Here is a 20,184-nt window from a genome sequence, read left to right on the forward strand (position 1 = left end):
CAGTATGGCAGGTAGTCCCCCTTTTTTTTACACATTATGGCAGGCAGTCCTCCTTTTTTTACACATTATGGCAGGCAGTCCCCCCCCCCCCCCCCCTTTTTTTTTTTTTTACACATTATGGCAAGCAGTCCCCCTTTTTTTTTTACACATTATGACAGTCATTCCACCTTATTTTACACATTATTACAGGTTGTCCCTCTTTTTTTTTTACACATTTTGAATGGCAGCCCTCCTTTTTTACACAATATGGCAGGCAGTCCCCCTTTTTTAGACATTGTGACAGGCAGTCCCCCTTTTTTTACACAGTATGACAGGCAGTCCCCCTTTTTTATTTTTACACATTATGACAGGCATTCCCTCTGTTTTTTTTTACACATTATGACAGGCAGTCCTCCATTTTTACACAATATGGCAGGTAGTCCCACTTTCTTACACATTGTGACAGGCAGTCCCCCTTTTTTTACGCAGTATGACAGGCAATCCCCCTTTTTACACATTAAGGCAGGCAGTCACGCTTTTTTTTTTAATTACACAGTATGACAGACAGTACCTCTTATTTCACATTAAGGCAGGCTGGAGGGGGGGGGGGGGGAGAGAGAGGAGAGAGAGACTCACCTGTGATGAGCTGGCATGATAGATGTGCCTTCCCTCTCCTCTTCCTTCCCTACGCTGCGCTTTTCACAGTGCAGGGCATTGTGGGTGGGCTGGGGGCGGGCTTGGAAAGACGTCATCTCTCCCAGCACAAGAGAAGGGAGGGAGCGGTGGGGGAGCTGGAGCGCTGCCCAGCTACCTATGTGAGAGGTAGCCGGGTGGCGCGACGGCCGGTGACAGCAGTCGAGTGGCAGTGGGACGCGGACGGTGGAGCAGCCAGGTGTTGAAAGTGGTCGTGCGCCTCCAGCACATCTGTGCTGTGTGCCAGGCTACACGAGCACACACTTAGTTACGGCTGTGGTCTCCGGGATTGTGCCGGAGTCTACTGGACATGAGCAGATCTCCAGAAAGATGGCACCCGCTATGTTCTGGAGAGCAATTTGACCACTGTGCATGCATGGTGGCCATTTTGAATGCAATATGTGCGATGTGGGTTCCCCTCTGGACCCCGGGGCCCGTGTGTACCACACACGTTACACCCATTATAGAAACACCAATGGTCCCTGACCCAATGGAGCTTACAATCTACAGTATATCCCCCATCACATGGACACACTAGGGTTTATTTGCTGGGAGAACATACAAACTCTGCACATATAGTAACTTTGTCAGGAATTGAACTTACGACCATTAGGCTGTTGGGTAGTAAATGCTAACCACTATGCAACTGTGCTGCACACATTCCAATTTAGGTTGATATATTAGGAAAGGAGAAGTTGGGGTGATCAGCACCAATGATGTGGTGGATCAGCCCCTGTACCTGTTCCCCTCCGCTAGAAGCAGTGAATCGTCCAACCTTTCCGATCAACTTGGTTATAAAGTTGATGTACCAAGCAATGAAAAGAGAGTAGAAGTGGACCAGTAGAGAAGTTGTCCAGAGCAACCAATCAGCATCCACCTATGATTTTATAGAATGTACTTGATAAATGCTTCCTCAAAGCTGAATGGTTCTTTTGGGCAACTTCTCCAATTCACCACTCTCTTCACTGCTTGATAACTCAACCCATAGGTGTTTCTATCATGGGTGCAATGTGTGTAGTGCACGTGGGCCGCTGGGTCCAGGGGGGCTCACACCTCACACATTGCACCCATAGATGGACCATTTCGGGAAGAGCTATTCAACTATTGTTTCAAGTTGATGACTTTTAGGGAGATATGGCGCGACAGACAAAACCGCGGTAGGACAAAATAAAAAGTTGTTTTGAAGGGATGCATTCAAAATGCCGGCGGTTGGGATCCCGGCGTTCAGGATACCGACGCCAGAATCCCGACATCCAACATTTTACCGGCAGACTGAATCCTGACACCCCCTCCGACTAATTTCCACTCTGTTGGTGAGTCCATGCCAACAACCGAGTGGGGATAGAGCCTGTGGCGAGCGCAGCGAGCCCGTAAAGGGACTCGCTGCCGGTATACCGGGAGGCAGTATGTCAGGACACTAACACTGCCAGAATATCATACCGCACCCGTTCTGAAATGATCAAGTCTGTTTTCACTGTTGGCGGAGGAAACACTTGCGGGCAAATTTAAATTGCATAAGGCTGCCAATCTAGATTCGCTGCAAGGTGATTTCAGCTGCACATTAAGGGCCTGATGTAGAGCTGGAAGTGAACTGAATGCGTTGTTGCCCTAAAACTGAATGCCCAATATTTAAAAGGGCAATGATTTTACTAGCTAGACACAGCTAGTAAAAGCATTGCCCTTTTAAATATCGGGCATAAACAAAATTAGATGTAAATAAACCCCTGAGTTTTTGAGACCATCAGTGTCCAAATATTGAGGGTCATTCAGATGTGGTTGGAGTTGCTAACACCAGCAGAAGTATAGCGCCGTACGCAGGGCCGGACTGGCCATCTGGCACTTCTGGCAAATGCCAGAAGGGCCGATGGCCACGTGGGCCGGTCCAGCGGTCACTGAGACGCGCTGCCGCTCAGTCCGGCGGCAGCGCGTCTCAGCTGTCAGGATTGGAGAGCTGTGAGGGACGGGGGTGAGAGCGCCGGGCGCCCGCCAGCACGGCTGTGTCTGGCGCGGCGCGTATACGGACTTCAAAGCAGCCGCCGATTCGTGAGCCAATCAGAGCTCGCGGACCGGCAGCCAATCAGAAGCCGCCGGTCCGCGAGCTCTGATTGGCTCACAAACCGGCGGCTGGTTTGAACGCTATACGCTGCCACGCCAGACACAGCCGTGCTGGCGGGCGCCCGGCACTCTCACCCCCGTCCCTCACAGCCCGGAGGAGGAGGAGCAGCAGCAGCAGTGCAGCAGCGGTGCAGCAGCGGTAAGCAGCTGCAGCACTGGCTGCTGTGGGGGCAATTGTATACCTGGCACTGTGGGGGCAATTGGCTGGCACTGTGGGGCATTTGTATACCTGGCACTGTGGGGGCAATTGTTTACCTGGCACTGTGGGGGCATCTGTATACATGGCACTGTGGGGGCATCTGTATACATGGCACTGTGGGGGCATCTGTATACCTTGCACTGTGGGGGCATCTGTATACCTGGCACTGTGGGGGCAATTGTTTACCTGGCACTGTGGGGGCATCTGTATACCTGGCACTGTGGGGGCATTTGTATACCTGGCACTGTGGGGGCATTTGTATACCTGGCACTGTGGGGGCATTTGTATACCTGGCACTGCACTATCGGGGGCATATAATGTAAATTTCGGCTCATACCGGGTGCTGTAATGTGAATTTTGGCTCATACTGTGTGGTATAATGTGAAAGGGGCAGCAGTACTAGATAGTATAAGGGGTCCTACTATTGTGGTGTATAATGCGTATAAGGGGTGTATGGTGTGGTAAACTACACTGAAGGCCACGCCCCCTTTGAGTGGCCACGCCCCCTTTTCCGGAGCGCGCGCGCCTCTGGCGCGCGCTTAATTACAAACCTCACATTTCCATACCCCCACTTAAAAATTTCCACTTCAACCACTGGTTGTGTATATTTTAATAGAGAATGATGTACGCCTGTATGTTGTTAGAAAGAATATTAATTATATTTGTAAGAACATAGACTAATAAGTGGGAGGAGTCAGGAATAGTAAGGGGAGGAGTCACAGAGGTGGGCCTGTGTGCTTCAAAAATGCCAGGGCCTATTTTTAGTCCCATTCCGGCCCTGGCTGTACGGTGATGCAGCAGGAAGCGGTCTGTTACAAGCAGACGTCTCCTGCTGCAGTAGTGTTATGACCTACATCCTAGGATGCATCAAGGGATCCCTCACTCGCCATTGGCTGGTTTGCGAAACACCCATGGTGATGCGCAAGTTGCCCATCGCAGAGGCCAAGAATTCTCTGTGCATCCACAGAGATCCCTAGCCTCTTCCCTCCCCCTAAACGGCGGTGACATGCCTCCGTTTGGAGAAATGGAGGCCGTCACCACCTCCTCCCTGCCCCCAAATGGCATCAGAATGTCAATCACTGGCAGTGATGCCATAGTGCATCCGTCGCTGCAGGACCCGTTCACGACCGCGCATAATGGATAATCGGTACTTTGCTGCATGAACCGCTGAATAACCCCCATTACTATTTCCTGTGATTCAGCCCCAGAAGTACTGTATGGCTTTCTATATCAGTATATAAATAATACTTCATTTTACCTCTGCCAGGGAACCTCTCCACTTCTCTAATACATGCAGATATGCAGAGTGACATATGCTCGTGTGTTTTAACACAGATTTGTATGAAAATCATGTGAAAAAAATCAATGGTACTTTGTAAATGGGCATATTTTACCCCGAAGCTAAAAGCGTTCTGTATAGCTTACAGATTGCAGGTGTGGAATATGTTATTCAGGCATCCTGCGTATCTTTAATTATAATGGCATCATATAAATTGCAACTTACAGTATAAGGTAAGAGTCCAATCATACAGGCAATGCTTTGTAAACTCTCCTGCAGATTTATCATACAGTGCAGTAGCTTGGAGAGAGATAAAGTAGCAACTAATCAGCTCCTAGCTGACATTTTTCAAACTTTACCTGTGACATGGCAGTTAGGAGCTGATTGGTTGGTACGTTATGTCTCGTCAAGCTTTGATAAATCTCCCTGGTGGTGAGTTGTGAGTGGTACTGTAACAGTTTACATAATTCTCAGCTATCCCGCTCTCCAGCCTGTACACTGATGCTTCATACGGCCTAGGGTGGTCATTCCGAGTTGATCGCTAGCTGCATTCGGTCGCTGTGCAGCGATGAGGCAAAAAAACGGCACTTCTGCGCATGCGTATGCGGCGCAATGCGCACGCGCGACGTACTTTTACAACAGCCAATGTAGTTTCACACAGGGTCTAGGGAAGCTTTTCAGTCGCACTGCTGGCCGCAGAGTGATTGACATGAAGTGGGCGTTTCTGGGTGTCAACTGACCGTTTTCAGGGAGTGTTCGGAAAGATGCAGGCGTGGCTGGGCGAACGCAGGGTGTGTTCGTGACGTCAAAACAGGAACTGAACAGTCTGAAGTTATCGCAAGCGCTGAGTAGGTATTGAGCTACTCTCAAACTGCACCAAAAAATTTTGCCGCCGCTCTGCGATCCTTTCGTTTGCACTTCTGCTAAGCCGTTTGCACGGCTGCAAAAAACTGCTAGCGAGCGATCAACTCGGAATGGCCACCTAAGATCTAGTGTGATGTTCCTCTAACCCCCCCCAACCCCTCTCTCTGCTCTGTATCACCCTGCCCTACCTTTCTGCTGTCCTGCCCCCCTCCCCACCTCATCATGACCCTGTGCATATACAGCTCCACCCTGCCCCCTGCTGCTGCTCCCATGCTTAGCACGTTCAGGTAGTTTCTCCTCCTCCCCTGCAACCAACTTAGGGGGACATTTACTAAGCAGTGATAAGAGCGGAGAAGTGAGCCAGTGGAAAAGTTCCCCCATCAACCAATCAGCAGCTCTGTATCATTTTATAGTATGCAAATTATAGATGTTACGTCAGTGCTGATTGGCTGCCATGGGCACTTCTCCACTGGCTCACTTCTCCGCTCTTACCACTGCTTAGTAAATGTCCCCCATAGGCCTGTTCCTGTCTTCTACACAATGGGAGCCTGTGGCGGGGCGGTGCATTGATGATATACAGTATAGAAATGCAAAAATAATTTTTAAAAATACATGTTGAACACTTTAGAGATGAGTGGTTCAGTTTTGGCTAGGTTACGTTCGGATCTGAAATCATTTCTTTTTGGCCATCCGGCTCTTACATATTTTGGATAGCCAATAAGATGACGTTTTCGACGTTTTCAGATTGCGCTCAGTTGGCGAAAAGAACCTCATAACTGAACTGCTCATCTTTAGCACACTTACAGTATATGTGAGTATAGATGCACAGGCGTAACTATACTGAGTGCGAGGGGTGCCATTGCTATGGGGCCCGGAGGCTTAGGGGGCCTGCACCCAGGTTATAAAGCTGCATACCAATTTCCCAGATTTGCCTGCTAAGCAATTGGGTCTGATCCATAGCCCAGCCTGAGCTGTGTGACATTACATTTTCTGCGAGGGGAGTGTGTAGTGGATGTTATCAGGTAAGGGGTCACTGTAATGTGGCACAATATGAACTGTAGGGCACTGTAACGTGTCATAATCTGACCTGCTCATTGTAATGTGTAGGTCATGTAATGTTACATAAGAACTGGGAGGTTTTAATGTGGCAGAATATGAAATGGAGGCACTATGGTGCAGCATAATATGAACTAAGGTCCTGTAACGTGGCATAATGTGAACTGGAGGGCACTCTAATGTGGCACAGTATGAAATGGAGGCACTATTGTGCGGCACAATATGAACTGAGGACACTGTATATGGGGGGTAATTTTGAGTTGATCGCTAGCTGCCATTGTTTGCAGCGCAGCGATCAGGCTTAAAAACGGCATTTCTGCGCATGCGTATGCCCCGCAATGCGCACGCGCGTTGTACGGGTACAAAGCCCGTTGTGGTTGTGCACAGGTTCTAGCGAAGTTTTCAGTCGCACTGACGGCCACAAGAAGATTGACAGAAAGGGGCGTTTCTGGGTGTCAACTGACCGTTTTCAGGGAGGGTTTGCAAAAACGCAGGCGTGTCTAAAAAAACGCAGGCGTAGCTGGGTGGTCGCTGGGCGGGTGTATGATGTCAAATCCGGACACGAATAGGCTGAAGTGATCGCAAGCGCTGAGTAGGTTCAGAGCTACTCAGAAACTGCACAAACTGTTTTTGCAGAACTCGGCTGCACATGCGTTCGCACTTCTGCTAAGCTAAAATACACTCCCAGTGGGCGGCGGCATAGCGTTTGCACGGCTGCTAAAAACTGCTAGCGAGCGATCAACTCGGAATGACCCCCATCATACGAACTATGATGGTCCATAAAATAAACTAGGGCACTATTACAGGGCATACAATTAATAATAGCTGCATCTCTAGAAGCATTGGGACAGGGGCCCCTTCAATACAGTATGTTGCTATAGGGCCCACAAAGTTCTGGTTACGCTCCTGTGTATGTGTATACAGTATATTGCAGATCAATGTATGAATAGAAACCTTGCACTTAAAAAATACCCATATTGGTCATTATGTTCTTTTCCATGAAATATTTGTTAAAGCTTCTTTTTCTCTTTTCCTTGTGAGGGAAAAACCTTCTGATTGTCTGATTGTCGGAGCTTTTGATTTCAGTTTATTTATGTTTTTTCTACCTTTTTTTGTAGCTATAACGGACCCAATCTTGTGCTGAAATACATCAAAGAAAAAGGTCGTCTGGTGAATATAGCAGTGGATGAGCGGAACTCTCCATTTTATTCACTCCGGGATCGCCAGGGCAACGCCATTGGGGTCACCGCCTGTGATATAGATGGTGATGGGCGAGAGGAGATTTATTTCCTGAACACAAACAACGCTTTCTCAGGTAGGAAGAATCCTGGGGACACGTGTGACTGACGTGCGGCTGCCGTACCCTCCACTTGTACTCCGTGCTAGATGTCCTATCAGGTGGCGAGGTGGCTCTTGTTAGCACTGACAGATAGGGGGGAAATTCAAATGTTTGAAAAGTCGGTTGGGTGTCTGTTTTTTCCTGTCTATTAGATAGGAAAAAACAGACTCCCAACTGACTTTTCAAACATTTGAATCTCCCCCATAGTGTCTTTTATCTCCTAATAAAGAGCAACATAAAGGGTGAGATTCAAATGATATATCACGCCCAATTTCCTTTCTGAAATGATCTCCGTTATCGCGCATATTTCGCCCATAGTAATCGGGTTTAGCTGTGTAAAGGGTTAGGTGCCTCACTACTCCGGACGTAGCGAGCTGAAATAAGGATACAACGTCCCTGAGGGCAGAAACAGAACGAGTGTGGAAAGGGGTGAAAAGAATTGAATCCCGCCCAAAGAATGGGAGAAGGTTTGGGAAATAGGACTGGTGCAGAACACGGTCACTATATGTGTGTTGTGATGGGCCAGCGTGGCTACGGGGTAGTCCTCAGGCTACAGGGGTGTTGCTGTTGGTGGGAGAGGGTGTATGGTCTTAAAGAGGTATATTGCTCAAAGCTTGGAGAGAGTTAAAGTTGTGAGAGATAAAATAGCAACCAATCAGCTCCTAATTGTCTTTTTTTTTTTTAAACACAGCCTCTAAAATGTAAGGTAGAATCCAGGGCTGGAGGGCCAAGGGCCTGATGGGCCTGTGCGGCATAATTGCCTGGCTGAGCAGCTCTACTTGGCCATACGGCAGATGAGAGTCAGGGGCTGGACGAGCCTCCCGGCTCTGTGCTCATCCACAAGGCATACAGAAAGACGGGCGTGCCGCTAGAACATACCTTGATGAGCCGCGTGCCATAGAGCAGGGACCGTTTGAGGCCCCCAGTCCATCCCTGATAGAAACTGATTGGCTAGTAATTTATCTCTCACAATTTTATGTCTCTCCAAACTTTGATAATTTCCACCCCGTAGCCTCTAAGGTTGCTATGCCTCTATGCTCTGATGATGTGACTGTTTGTGCTTGTTGTGTTCCAGTGTCCATTTGGAATTAAGGGCCTAATTCAGACCTGATCGTAGAAGCAAAATTGTTCTCTAATGGCCAAAACTGTGTGCACTGCAGGGGGGGTGGGGGGGGTAACATGTGCAGAGAGTGTTATATTTGGGTGGGGTGTGTTCAAACTGAAATCTAAATTGCAGTGTAAAAAATAAAGCAGCCAGTATTTACCCTGCACAGAAACAATATAACCCACCCAAATCTAACTCTCTCTGCACATGTTATATCTGCTCCACCTGTAGTGCACATGGGGGATCATTCAGGCCCGATTGCTGCTGTGCGTTTTTGCACAGCAGCGATCGGGTCTGAACTGCGCATTCGCCAGCGCCGCAGTGTGCCGGCGCATGCCAGACAACCGACGGCTGTCTATAGCTAGTGATCGCCTCTGCCTGATTGACAGGCAGAGGCGGTCACTGGGCAGGAGGGGGCGGGACGGCGGTGTTAAGCCGCCGTTTAAGGGGCGCGGTTCGGCCAAAGCAAGCGTGGCCGTACCGTGCCGGGCCGCGGTGGCTGCATGACGTCACACGCAGCCGCTGCAACCCGGGAGCTGCACTGTCTGGGAGCTACTCCTGAAGTACAAAAGCATCGCCGCCGTATGATGCTTTTATACTTCTGCGACGGGGTAGGGCCTTTCATGTGGGGCAGACTAGCCCTGTGCTAGGCGTTCCCCCGCATGTCAGTGTGCCTGATCGTAGCTGTGCTAAATTTAGCACAGCTACGATCAACTCGGAATGACCCCCATGGTTTTGCCCATTAGAGAACAATTTTGCTGCTGCAATCAGGTCTGAATTAGGCCCTAATTCTTTCAGCATAAGTTTCTTGTTACTTTAATTTGTTGTTTCTTTCTTATCTTGTCATCTTTAATACAAATCTATGTTAGGAATAGTATTTTATATCACCATTGTCGCACTATTTTCAATGTGAATTCTGTTATTTCCACAAAAAAAGAGACTGTTGTTGAACGAACATTCAGAAGTTATGAGCACGTCCATAAAGTGATTTTGTACTGAGAGATGTTTGTCGCCATTCTACCACCTCAGATGGGAATGGGCGTGTGACAATCCTCATGCCGTACATAAACTAAATATAGATGTGCAGAGAACGCTATGGTGTCCAGTCTGGGGTATTATGTAGGAATAAAAAGCAGTGCTTACAAATAGGGTGTAACCCATACAGTGGTGTATATAAAATGAGAGCAGGTTGCACGGTGCATATGAGTCGGGGGGGTGTATAGAAACATAGAAACATTGAATTTGACGGCAGATAAGAACCACTTGGCCCATTTAGTCTGCCCCTTTTTTTTTATCCTTTAGGTAATCTCAACCCTTTTTGAACCTTAATTCTTTGTAAGGATATTCATATGCCTATCCCAAGCATGTTTAAATTGCTCTACAGTCTTAGCCTCTACCACCTCTGATGGGAGACTATTCCACTTATCCACTACCCTTTCTGTGAAGTAATTTTTCCTTAAATTTCCTCTGAACCTTCCCCCCCTCCAGTCTCAGTGTATGTCCTCGAGTTCTAATACTTCTCTTCCTTTGAAGAATGTTTCCCTCCTGAACTACTAAACGCTTCGGGCTTGCTGACTTTGCTACATTGCGGTCACTGGCGCTGTTTTTCCGCTATATGGTGCTGGTGCTCCCGTGATAAAATACCCTGCCGTGAACCAATAACAATCCTATAATATTAGTGTTCATTTTATCAGCTCCTAACTTCCATTTTTCAAACACAGCATGTGACATGGTTGTTAGGAAGTGATTGGCTGGTACTTTTCACTCTCCATTTTATCACTTTTCAAGCGATGATGCATCTAGCCCATTGTCTTACATTTACTGTAGCTATGATAATTAACCCATTATCCGCCTTCCGAGAGTGTTAGAAATAAGTGTTGTCACTATGGGGCTGGTTTTTCCCAAAGGCGGGGGCCACACTTTGTTTTGTTTTAATAGAAATCCTAGATCCCCTAAGGAATACAGCCTCATACTGGTCCACCCCAAGCTGGATGGCACTCATGCTGGCTCCCCCCTCTCCACATTATTACTGCTACCAGCCTGGGCTTCAAACACTAGTACTTGTTAAATGTGGGATGGTGGGGTGAGGGGAGGGCCAGTGCCATATTTGTAATGGGTGCAGTGTGTGCAGTGCACGTGGGCCCCCCAACCTGCACCCATTTTCTGGTCTGGATGGCACAGTCCTAAACTGGTTCAAATCATTTCTCACAGGCAGGTCACAGAGAGTATCATCTGGATTATACTCCTCACCACCAGTGCCATTGCCATGTGGTGTCCCACAAGGTTCTATACTATCCCCCATGCTTTTTGCAGTATACATGCTCCCATTGGGCGAAATAATCAGGCGCCATGGCCTGGTCTACCACTGCTATGCAGATGATACACAACTGTACTTGTCCTTTGCTCCGGGCACTGATAACCCAATAGCAACCCTAAATGGCTGTCTATCTGAACTACAGGAGTGGATGAGCGCCAGTTGGCTGCGACTGAACCCGGATAAAACAGAGGTCCTTATGATACGACCGCAACATCAAAGGACAAGACTGCAGCATAGCCAACCAACTGGACTTACACTCGGGGATTCAGAATTACAGACCAGTGATCGTGTGCGGAATCTTGGCGTTGTCCTGGATGGTGGCTTGACACTTAAACATCAGATATCAGCCACAATCAAATCCTCATTCTTTCACCTGAGGAACATAGCCAGAATCAAGCACTTAATTCCCTCAGATGATCTGCCAAAAGTCATACATACATTTGTATCATCTCGTTTAGACTACTGTAATGCCCTCTACCTTGGTCTACCAGCAAAAGAATTGCAACGCTTACAGCTGGTGCAAAACACAGCTGCCAGGCTATTAACCAACCAGCCCCGTTCTAGCCACATAACACCCATCCTCTACTCCATTCACTGGCTGCCTGTACGATGGCGAATCATCTTCAAGATTGGCTTACTGAGTTTCAAAGCATTACATGACCAAGGCCCAAGGTACCTGAAACAGATTCTGACCCCATACTGCCCCACTCGATTACTGCGATCTGTAGATGAAGGACTTTTAGCAGTACCTAGAATCTACCGTAATTCATCTGGGGGTGGAACTTTTAGTCATGCGGCTCCGACTCTATGGAACTCACTTCCCGCACAGTGCGAGAGGCCCCAACTATAGAATCCTTCAAAAGTAGACTCAAGACTTTTCTGTTTACTCAAGCATTCCCATAATGTCCCTTTTAGTATCTTCATGCTTCTGTATTTTATGAAAATTTACTTACCGTATATACTCGAGTATAAGTCGACCCGAATATAAGCCGAGATACCTAATTTTACCACATAAAAATGGGAAAAATGACTGACTCGAGTATAAGCCTAGGGTGGGAAATGTACGGTGCCAGGGGTGTTCATGCTCAGGGTGTCATGCTCGTTGCCAGGGGTTTCATGCGGTAGGTGTTATGCTTGTTGCCAGGGGGTAATGCTTGTTGCTAGGGTTGTGCCCCCAGTGCCACATATACCCCCAGTAACAGATATCCCCCCACAGTGCCAGATAAAAACATGCTGCCGTTGCTTTGCCCCCAGTAGTTATGCCCCTTCTTTGCCCCCAGTAGTTGTGCACCTCTTTCTTTGCCCCCAGTAGTTGTGCCCCCTTTCATTGCCCCCAGTAGTTGTGCCCCCTTTCATTGCCCCCAGTAGTTGTGCCTCCTTCTTTCTTTGCCCCCTGTTGCAGTGCCCCCTTCTTTCTTTGCCCCCTGTTGCAGTGCCCCCTTCTTTCTTTGCCCCCTGTTGCAGTGCCCCCGTCGCCGCTTACAAACACACACAAAAACAATACTTACCACTGCCCCGCTCCTGCTTCCCGACCGCTTCTTCTGCTGCTGCGCTGCTCCGCTCCGTCCGTCCGCTCGCTCCATCCGGCCGCACGCTCCGTCCGGCCGCCGCTCCGTGCGGCCGCCCGCTCCCCGGCACCCGATCATCTCTATGGGAGAGACGTCATGACGTCTCTCCCATAGCAACGCGCACAGACACTAGAGGTCAATAATGACCTCTAGTGTCTGTCCTGGAGCCGGCTGCAGCGGACGCCCACACAGCCCACGGCGTCTGCTGCAGCCATTGACTCGAGTATAAGCCGAGGGGGGCTTTTTCAGCACAGAAAAATGTGCTGAAAAAGTCGGCTTATACTCGAGTATATACGGTAATTATTTTCTGTACTATATTATGCTATGTATCTGTTAAGCGCCTTGAGTCCTATTGGAGAAAGAGCGCTATATAAATATTATTATTATTATTATTTTATTTTTTTTCAATACTCCAGAGTCCCAAGTTGGCAGCAGCAGCACTGCAAGGAACACTGGGAAAATAGATGCTGCGCATTCGTAGTAAGAAAATATCTGGGAAAATGGCCGCCGTGCAAATTTCCCAGATACCTGCACATGCACACTAGATTCTGGGACAGCGCTAGGTCCCTTTGGTGACTCTAGTGCCCAGAGTCTACAACGGCTGCCGGCAAGAGAGGAGGGGGCCCTAGACGGAGTCTGCACACGTGCCTCCTTCTCCCCAGATACACATGCACTTTTTTTTATTTAATAAAAAAAACACAGCACTGATCTCTACAACCGTTTAGACAAACTCACCTGTCAGAGATGACGTATTTTTATATCATGTTTTTTTTGTAGATTTTCATGAATCCTGTGACATATTCTTATCCCCCAAAAAATCTGGAAGGTGATTTGTGTTCTAATTGCAGCAGTGGGGTAACTAGAATTTTTTCTCCCCCAAGCCAAAAAATTATTCGGCGCCCCCCCCCCCCCCCCCCCAATCCCCCATCCCCCATAATTGGCACTAGTTAAGGGACAAACACGCGCACCACAAAAAGGGTGTGTGGCTTCGTTGAAATGGGCGTGGCTTCACATAAAGGGGTGTGGCATTGCAGGAAAAGACTGCCTTATACCCCAGTTTTGCAACCTGCACGCCCAGACGTTAGCCACCACAGGAAAGAAAAATAATCCTGATTCATGCCCCTTACATTATTTGTCATTTTTCCTCCTTATAGTAATGGGCAGTATACATTATGCCACATACTGCAATGGCCCTTAGACATTATGCCACACACAATAATGCACATGACACAATATGCACACACCGTAATGCCCCCGACACATTATGCCACACATCGTAATTCCTGTGACACATTATAACAGGAATCGCAATGCCCGTTATACATTATGCTACACACTGCAATGCCCCTGATACATTATAGCACATACAATGTCTGTGACACATTATGACACACACCGCAATGATCCTGAGACATTATACCACATACCACAATGCCCGTGATATAGTATACAACACACCGTAATGCATGACACATTATGACACACACCGCAATGTCCGTGATACATTATGCCACACACTGCAATGACCCTGAGACATTATACCACATACCACAATGCCAGTGATATAGTATACCACACACCGTAATGCCTGTGACACATACCGCAATGCCCGTTATACCCTATGCCACACACCGCAATGCCCGTTATACATTATGCCACACTGCAATGCCCCTGAGATATTATACCACATACCACAATGCCCGTAATATAGTATGCCACACACCGTAATGCCTGTGATACATTATGACACACACCGCAATGTCTGTGATACATTATGCCACACACCGTAATGCCCATTACACATAAAGTCCTACAGTAAGGCTTCTAATTACTTTTAAATTACCTGCTCGTTGCCAGGTGTTTCATGCTCTTGGTTCCATGCACGGTGCCAGGGGTTTTCATGCTCAGGGTGTCATGCTCGTTGCCAGGGGTTTCATGCTCAGGGTGTCATGCTCGTTGCCAGGGGTTTCATGCACTGGGTGTCATGCTCGTTGCTAGGGGGTAGTGCTTGTTGTTAGGGCTGTGCTCCCAGTGCCACATATGCCCCCAGTGCCAGATATTCCCCCACATTGCCAGGTACTCACATGCCCCCAGTGCCAAATATAGCACCCCCATGTGCCAGGTACACATATACCCCCTCAGTGCCACATATGCCCCTAGTGCCAGATATTCCGCCACAGTGCCAGGTACTCACATGCCCCCAGTGCCAAATATAGCCCCCCCCCCCATGTGCCAGGTACACATATACCCCCCCCCCCAGTGCCACATATGCCCCCAGTGCCAGTTATTCCCCCACAGTGCCAGGTACTCACATGCCCCCAGTGCCAAATATAGCCCCCCCTCCATGTGCCAGGTACACATATACCTCCAGAGTGCCACATATGACCCCCTCCCCCTGTGCCGCATATGCTCCCCCGCTGTTTTGTGATGGAGGGACACGGAGGGCACAGCGCGTGCCTCTCCTGTGTCCCTCCTGGGTCTCCGGCGGGTCTGTTAAAGGAAGTGCCGGTTCGTGAGCCAATCAAAGCTCACGAACGGCACTTCATGTATTAGACCCGCCGGAGACCCAGGAGGGACACAGGAGAGGAGCGCGCTGTGCCCTCCGTGTCCCTCCTTACAGCAGCGGAGGGAGAGGAGACAGCAGATTGACATGCGGATGCTCGTCCGCATGTCAATCTGCGCTAAATCAGTGGCGGCGCCCCCGCAGCCCTGCGCCCCCAAGCCACCGCGAGGGCTGCGGGGGCAGTAGTTACGCCACTGAATTGCAGCTGGTGCTGTATATATATATAAAATATATATTGAATATTTACGCAATGTATTACAAATCTTACTTTTAGAACAGGTCTCCTTTAAGAACTGTCATTTGTGTCCTGATTTATCTCGTATTGTAAAAAAAATATCACTAATTACCTTAGCAAAGCAGATGTCTGCGGTGAGCCTTTGTAGCCAATTAACACAGGTTGTCTGCTTTCTTCTTTAAAAAAATATATATATACTGTATATGCCAGAGATGTTTATATTCCCATAGATACAGTATCATTTGGAAATATATAAAGTCTCATTTAGCTATTGTTCAGGAAACGTTATTAGTAACTGCGGTCCGCTGACGTGCCAGGGTTTGGGGATTTGTCTAATTCACATTTAATTAACCAATTAATGTTCTCTTCTTTTTTTTTTATAATCCTAAACATTTACTGCATAGAGATCTGGGCATCTTATATTAGGTTCCAGGCAGTATATTTATAGCATATTTAAGCATATGGCATAGATTTTGGCGCCTCTCCGATGATTAATTACTTGCTGTTATTCCAAGTAATAGTATTGTAGTGATGCAGTTTTCTGCAAAGGTGAGCAGATTATTCTGTCGGAATTACCGGTTTGAGAAAACATTGCAGATTTGAGCAGAACATTAGGACTTTCATTTGTTGTCACCTTAATCAATGCGATTTGAGTCTTACATATGGGACATAGAAATATTCAAGGGCAAATGCGAGGGATTCAAACTTTGCTTTTTCAAAATATACATGTGCAGGGCAGTTTATGAGGCTGATTATAAGTAGAGATGAGCGGGTTCGGTTTCTCTGAATCCGAACCCGCACGAACTTCATGTTTTTTTTCACGGGTCCGAGCGACTCGGATCTTCCCGCCTTGCTCGGTTAACCCGAGCGCGCCCGAACGTCATCATGACGCTGTCGGATTCTCACGAGACTCGGATTCTATATAAGGAGCCGCGCGTCGCCGCCATTTTCACACGTGCATTGAGATTGATAGGGAGAGGACGTGGCTGGCGTCCTCTCCATTTAGATTAGGAGAGAGAGAGAGAGATTGACCTGAGGCTGATACTGTAGAAGAGAGTGCAGAGTTTAGTGACTGACCACAGTGACCACCAGCAGTGCAGTTGTTTTATTTAATATATCCGTTCTCTGCCTGAAAAAAACGGTACACACAGTGACTCAGTCACATACCATATCTGTGTGCACTGCTCAGCCCAGTGTGCTGCATGCCTGCATCATCTATGTATATATTATATATCTGACTGTGCTCAGCTCACACAGCTTATAATTGTGGGGGAGACTGGGGAGCACTGCAGTGCCAGTTATAGGTTATAGCAGGAGCCAGGAGTACAAGACAGTCACATACCATATCTGTGTGCACTGCTCAGCCCAGTGTGCTGCATCATCTATGTATATATTATATATCTGACTGTGCTCAGCTCACACAGCTTATAATTGTGGGGGAGACTGGGGAGCACTGCAGTGCCAGTTATAGGTTATAGCAGGAGCCAGGAGTACAAGGCAGTCACATACCATATCTGTGTGCACTGCTCAGCCCAGTGTGCTGCATCATCTATGTATATATTATATATCTGACTGTGCTCAGCTCACACAGCTTATAATTGTGGGGGAGACTGGGGAGCACTGCAGTGCCAGTTATAGGTTATAGCAGGAGCCAGGAGTACATATTATATTAAAATTAAACAGTGCACACTTTTGCTGCAGGAGTGCCACTGCCAGTGTGACTGACCAGTGACCTGACCACACTGACCACCAGTATAGTTAGTAGTATACTATATTGTGATTGCCTGAAAAAGTTAAACACTCGTCGTGTGACTTCACTTGTGTGGTGTTTTTTTTTTTATTCTATAAAAAACTCATTCTGCTGACAGACAGTGTCCAGCAGGTCCGTCATTATATAATATATATACCTGTCCGGCTGCAGTAGTGATATATATATATTTTTTATATCATTATTTATCATCCAGTCGCAGCAGACACAGTACGGTAGTTCACGGCTGTAGCTACCTCTGTGTCGGCACTCGGCAGTCCATCCATAATTGTATACCACCTACCCGTGGTTTTTTTTTCTTTCTTCTTTATACATACATACTACTACATCTCTTTATCAACCTGTCTATATTAGCAGCAGACACAGTACAGTACGGTAGTTCACGGCTGTGGCTACCTCTGTGTCGGCACTCGGCAGTCCGTCCATAATTGTATTCCACCTAACCGTGGTTTTTTTTTCTTTCTTCTTTATACATACATACTACGACATCTCTTTATCAACCAGTCTATATTAGCAGCAGACACAGTACAGTACGGTAGTTCACGGCTGTGGCTACCTCTGTGTCGGCACTCGGCAGTCCGTCCATAATTGTATACCACCTAACCGTGGTTTTTTTTTCTTTCTTCTTCATACATACATACTACGACATCTCTTTATCAACCAGTCTATATTAGCAGCAGACACAGTACAGTACGGTAGTTCACGGCTGTGGCTACCTCTGTGTCGGCACTCGGCAGTCCGTCCATAATTGTATACCACCTAACCGTGGTTTTTTTTTCTTTCTTCTTCATACATACATACTACGACATCTCTTTATCAACCAGTCTATATTAGCAGCAGACACAGTACAGTACGGTAGTTCACGGCTGTGGCTACCTCTGTGTCGGCACTCGGCAGTCCGTCCATAATTGTATACCACCTAACCGTGTTTTTTTTTTTTTTCTTCTTCATACATACATACTACGACATCTCTTTATCAACCAGTCTATATTAGCAGCAGACACAGTACAGTACGGTAGTTCACGGCTGTGGCTACCTCTGTGTCGGCACTCGGCAGTCCGTCCATAATTGTATACCACCTAACCGTGGTTTTTTTTTCTTTCTTCTTCATACATACATACTACGACATCTCTTTATCAACCAGTCTATATTAGCAGCAGACACAGTACAGTACGGTAGTTCACGGCTTTGGCTACCTCTGTGTCGGCACTCGGCAGTCCGTCCATAATTGTATACCACCTACCCGTGGTTTTTTTTTCTTTCTTCTTCATACATACATACTACGACATCTCTTTATCAACCAGTCTATATTAGCAGCAGACACAGTACAGTACGGTAGTTCATGGCTGTGGCTACCTCTGTGTCGGCACTCGGCAGTCCGTCCATAATTGTATACCACCTACCCGTGGTTTTTTTTTCTTTCTTCTTCATACATACATACTACGACATCTCTTTATCAACCAGTCTATATTAGCAGCAGACACAGTACGGTAGTTCACGGCTGTAGCTACCTCTGTGTCGGCACTCGGCAGTCCGTCCATAATTGTATACTAGTATCCATCCATCTCCATTGTTTACCTGAGGTGCCTTTTAGTTGTGCCTATTAAAATATGGAGAACAAAAATGTTGAGGTTCCAAAATTAGGGAAAGATCAAGATCCACTTCCACCTCGTGCTGAAGCTGCTGCCACTAGTCATGGCCGAGACGATGAAATGCCAGCAACGTCGTCTGCCAAGGCCGATGCCCAATGTCATAGTACAGAGCATGTCAAATCCAAAACACCAAATATCAGTAAAAAAAGGACTCCAAAACCTAAAATAAAATTGTCGTCGGAGAAGCGTAAACTTGCCAATATGCCATTTACCACACGGAGTGGCAAGGAACGGCTGAGGCCCTGGCCTATGTTCATGGCTAGTGGTTCAGCTTCACATGAGGATGGAGGCACTCAGCCTCTCGCTAGAAAAATGAAAAGACTCAAGCTGGCAAAAGCAGTAGCACCGCAAAGAACTGTGCGTTCTTCGAAATCCCAAATCCACAAGGAGAGTCCAATTGTGTCGGTTGCGATGCCTGACCTTCCCAACACTGGACGTGAAGAGCATGCGCCTTCCACCATTTGCACGCCCCCTGCAAGTGCTGGAAGGAGCACCCGCAGTCCAGTTCCTGATAGTCAGATTGAAGATGTCAGTGTTGAAGTACACCAGGATGAGGAGGATATGGGTGTTGCTGGCGCTGGGGAGGAAATTGACCAGGAGGATTCTGATGGTGAGGTGGTTTGTTTAAGTCAGGCACCCGGGGAGACACCTGTTGTCCGTGGGAGGAATATGGCCGTTGACATGCCTGGTGAAAATACCAAAAAAATCAGCTCTTCGGTGTGGAACTATTTCAACAGAAATGCGGACAACAGGTGTCAAGCCGTGTGTTCCCTTTGTCAAGCTGTAATAAGTAGGGGTAAGGACGTTAACCACCTCGGAACATCCTCCCTTATACGTCACCTGCAGCGCATTCATAATAAGTCAGTGACAAGTTCAAAAACTTTGGGTGACAGCGGAAACAGTCCACTGACCAGTAAATCCCTTCCTCTTGTAACCAAGCTCACGCAAACCACCCCACCAACTCCCTCAGTGTCAATTTCCTCCTTCCCCAGGAATGCCAATAGTCCTGCAGGCCATGTCACTGGCAATTCTGACGAGTCCTCTCCTGCCTGGGATTCCCCCGATGCATCCTTGCGTGTAACGCCTACTGCTGCTGGCGCTGCTGTTGTTGCTGCTGGGAGTCGATGGTCATCCCAGAGGGGAAGTCGTAAGCCCACTTGTACTACTTCCAGTAAGCAATTGACTGTTCAACAGTCCTTTGCGAGGAAGATGAAATATCACAGCAGTCATCCTGCTGCAAAGCGGATAACTGAGGCCTTGACAACTATGTTGGTGTTAGACGTGCGTCCGGTATCCGCCGTTAGTTCACAGGGAACTAGACAATTTATTGAGGCAGTGTGCCCCCGTTACCAAATACCATCTAGGTTCCACTTCTCTAGGCAGGCGATACCGAGAATGTACACGGACCTCAGAAAAAGACTCACCAGTGTCCTAAAAAATGCAGTTGTACCC

The 20,184-nt window shown here is 47.6% G+C and overlaps 1 protein-coding gene across 4 annotated transcripts in view; it reads left to right on the plus strand.

Moving 5' to 3' along the window:
* Positions 1-20,184, plus strand: part of CRTAC1 (cartilage acidic protein 1) — a 1,057,458-nt gene that overhangs the window by 386,729 nt on the left and 650,545 nt on the right. For all 4 annotated transcript variants that reach the window (XM_063962302.1, XM_063962305.1, XM_063962306.1 and 1 more), the window contains exon 3: positions 7,304-7,500. In XM_063962302.1, coding sequence (XP_063818372.1) covers positions 7,304-7,500 — 197 coding nt within the window. The remainder of the gene's footprint in view (positions 1-7,303; positions 7,501-20,184) is intronic.

This window comes from Pseudophryne corroboree, chromosome 3 (genome assembly GCF_028390025.1).
Source record: "Pseudophryne corroboree isolate aPseCor3 chromosome 3, aPseCor3.hap2, whole genome shotgun sequence".
Taxonomy (NCBI): domain Eukaryota; kingdom Metazoa; phylum Chordata; class Amphibia; order Anura; family Myobatrachidae; genus Pseudophryne; species Pseudophryne corroboree.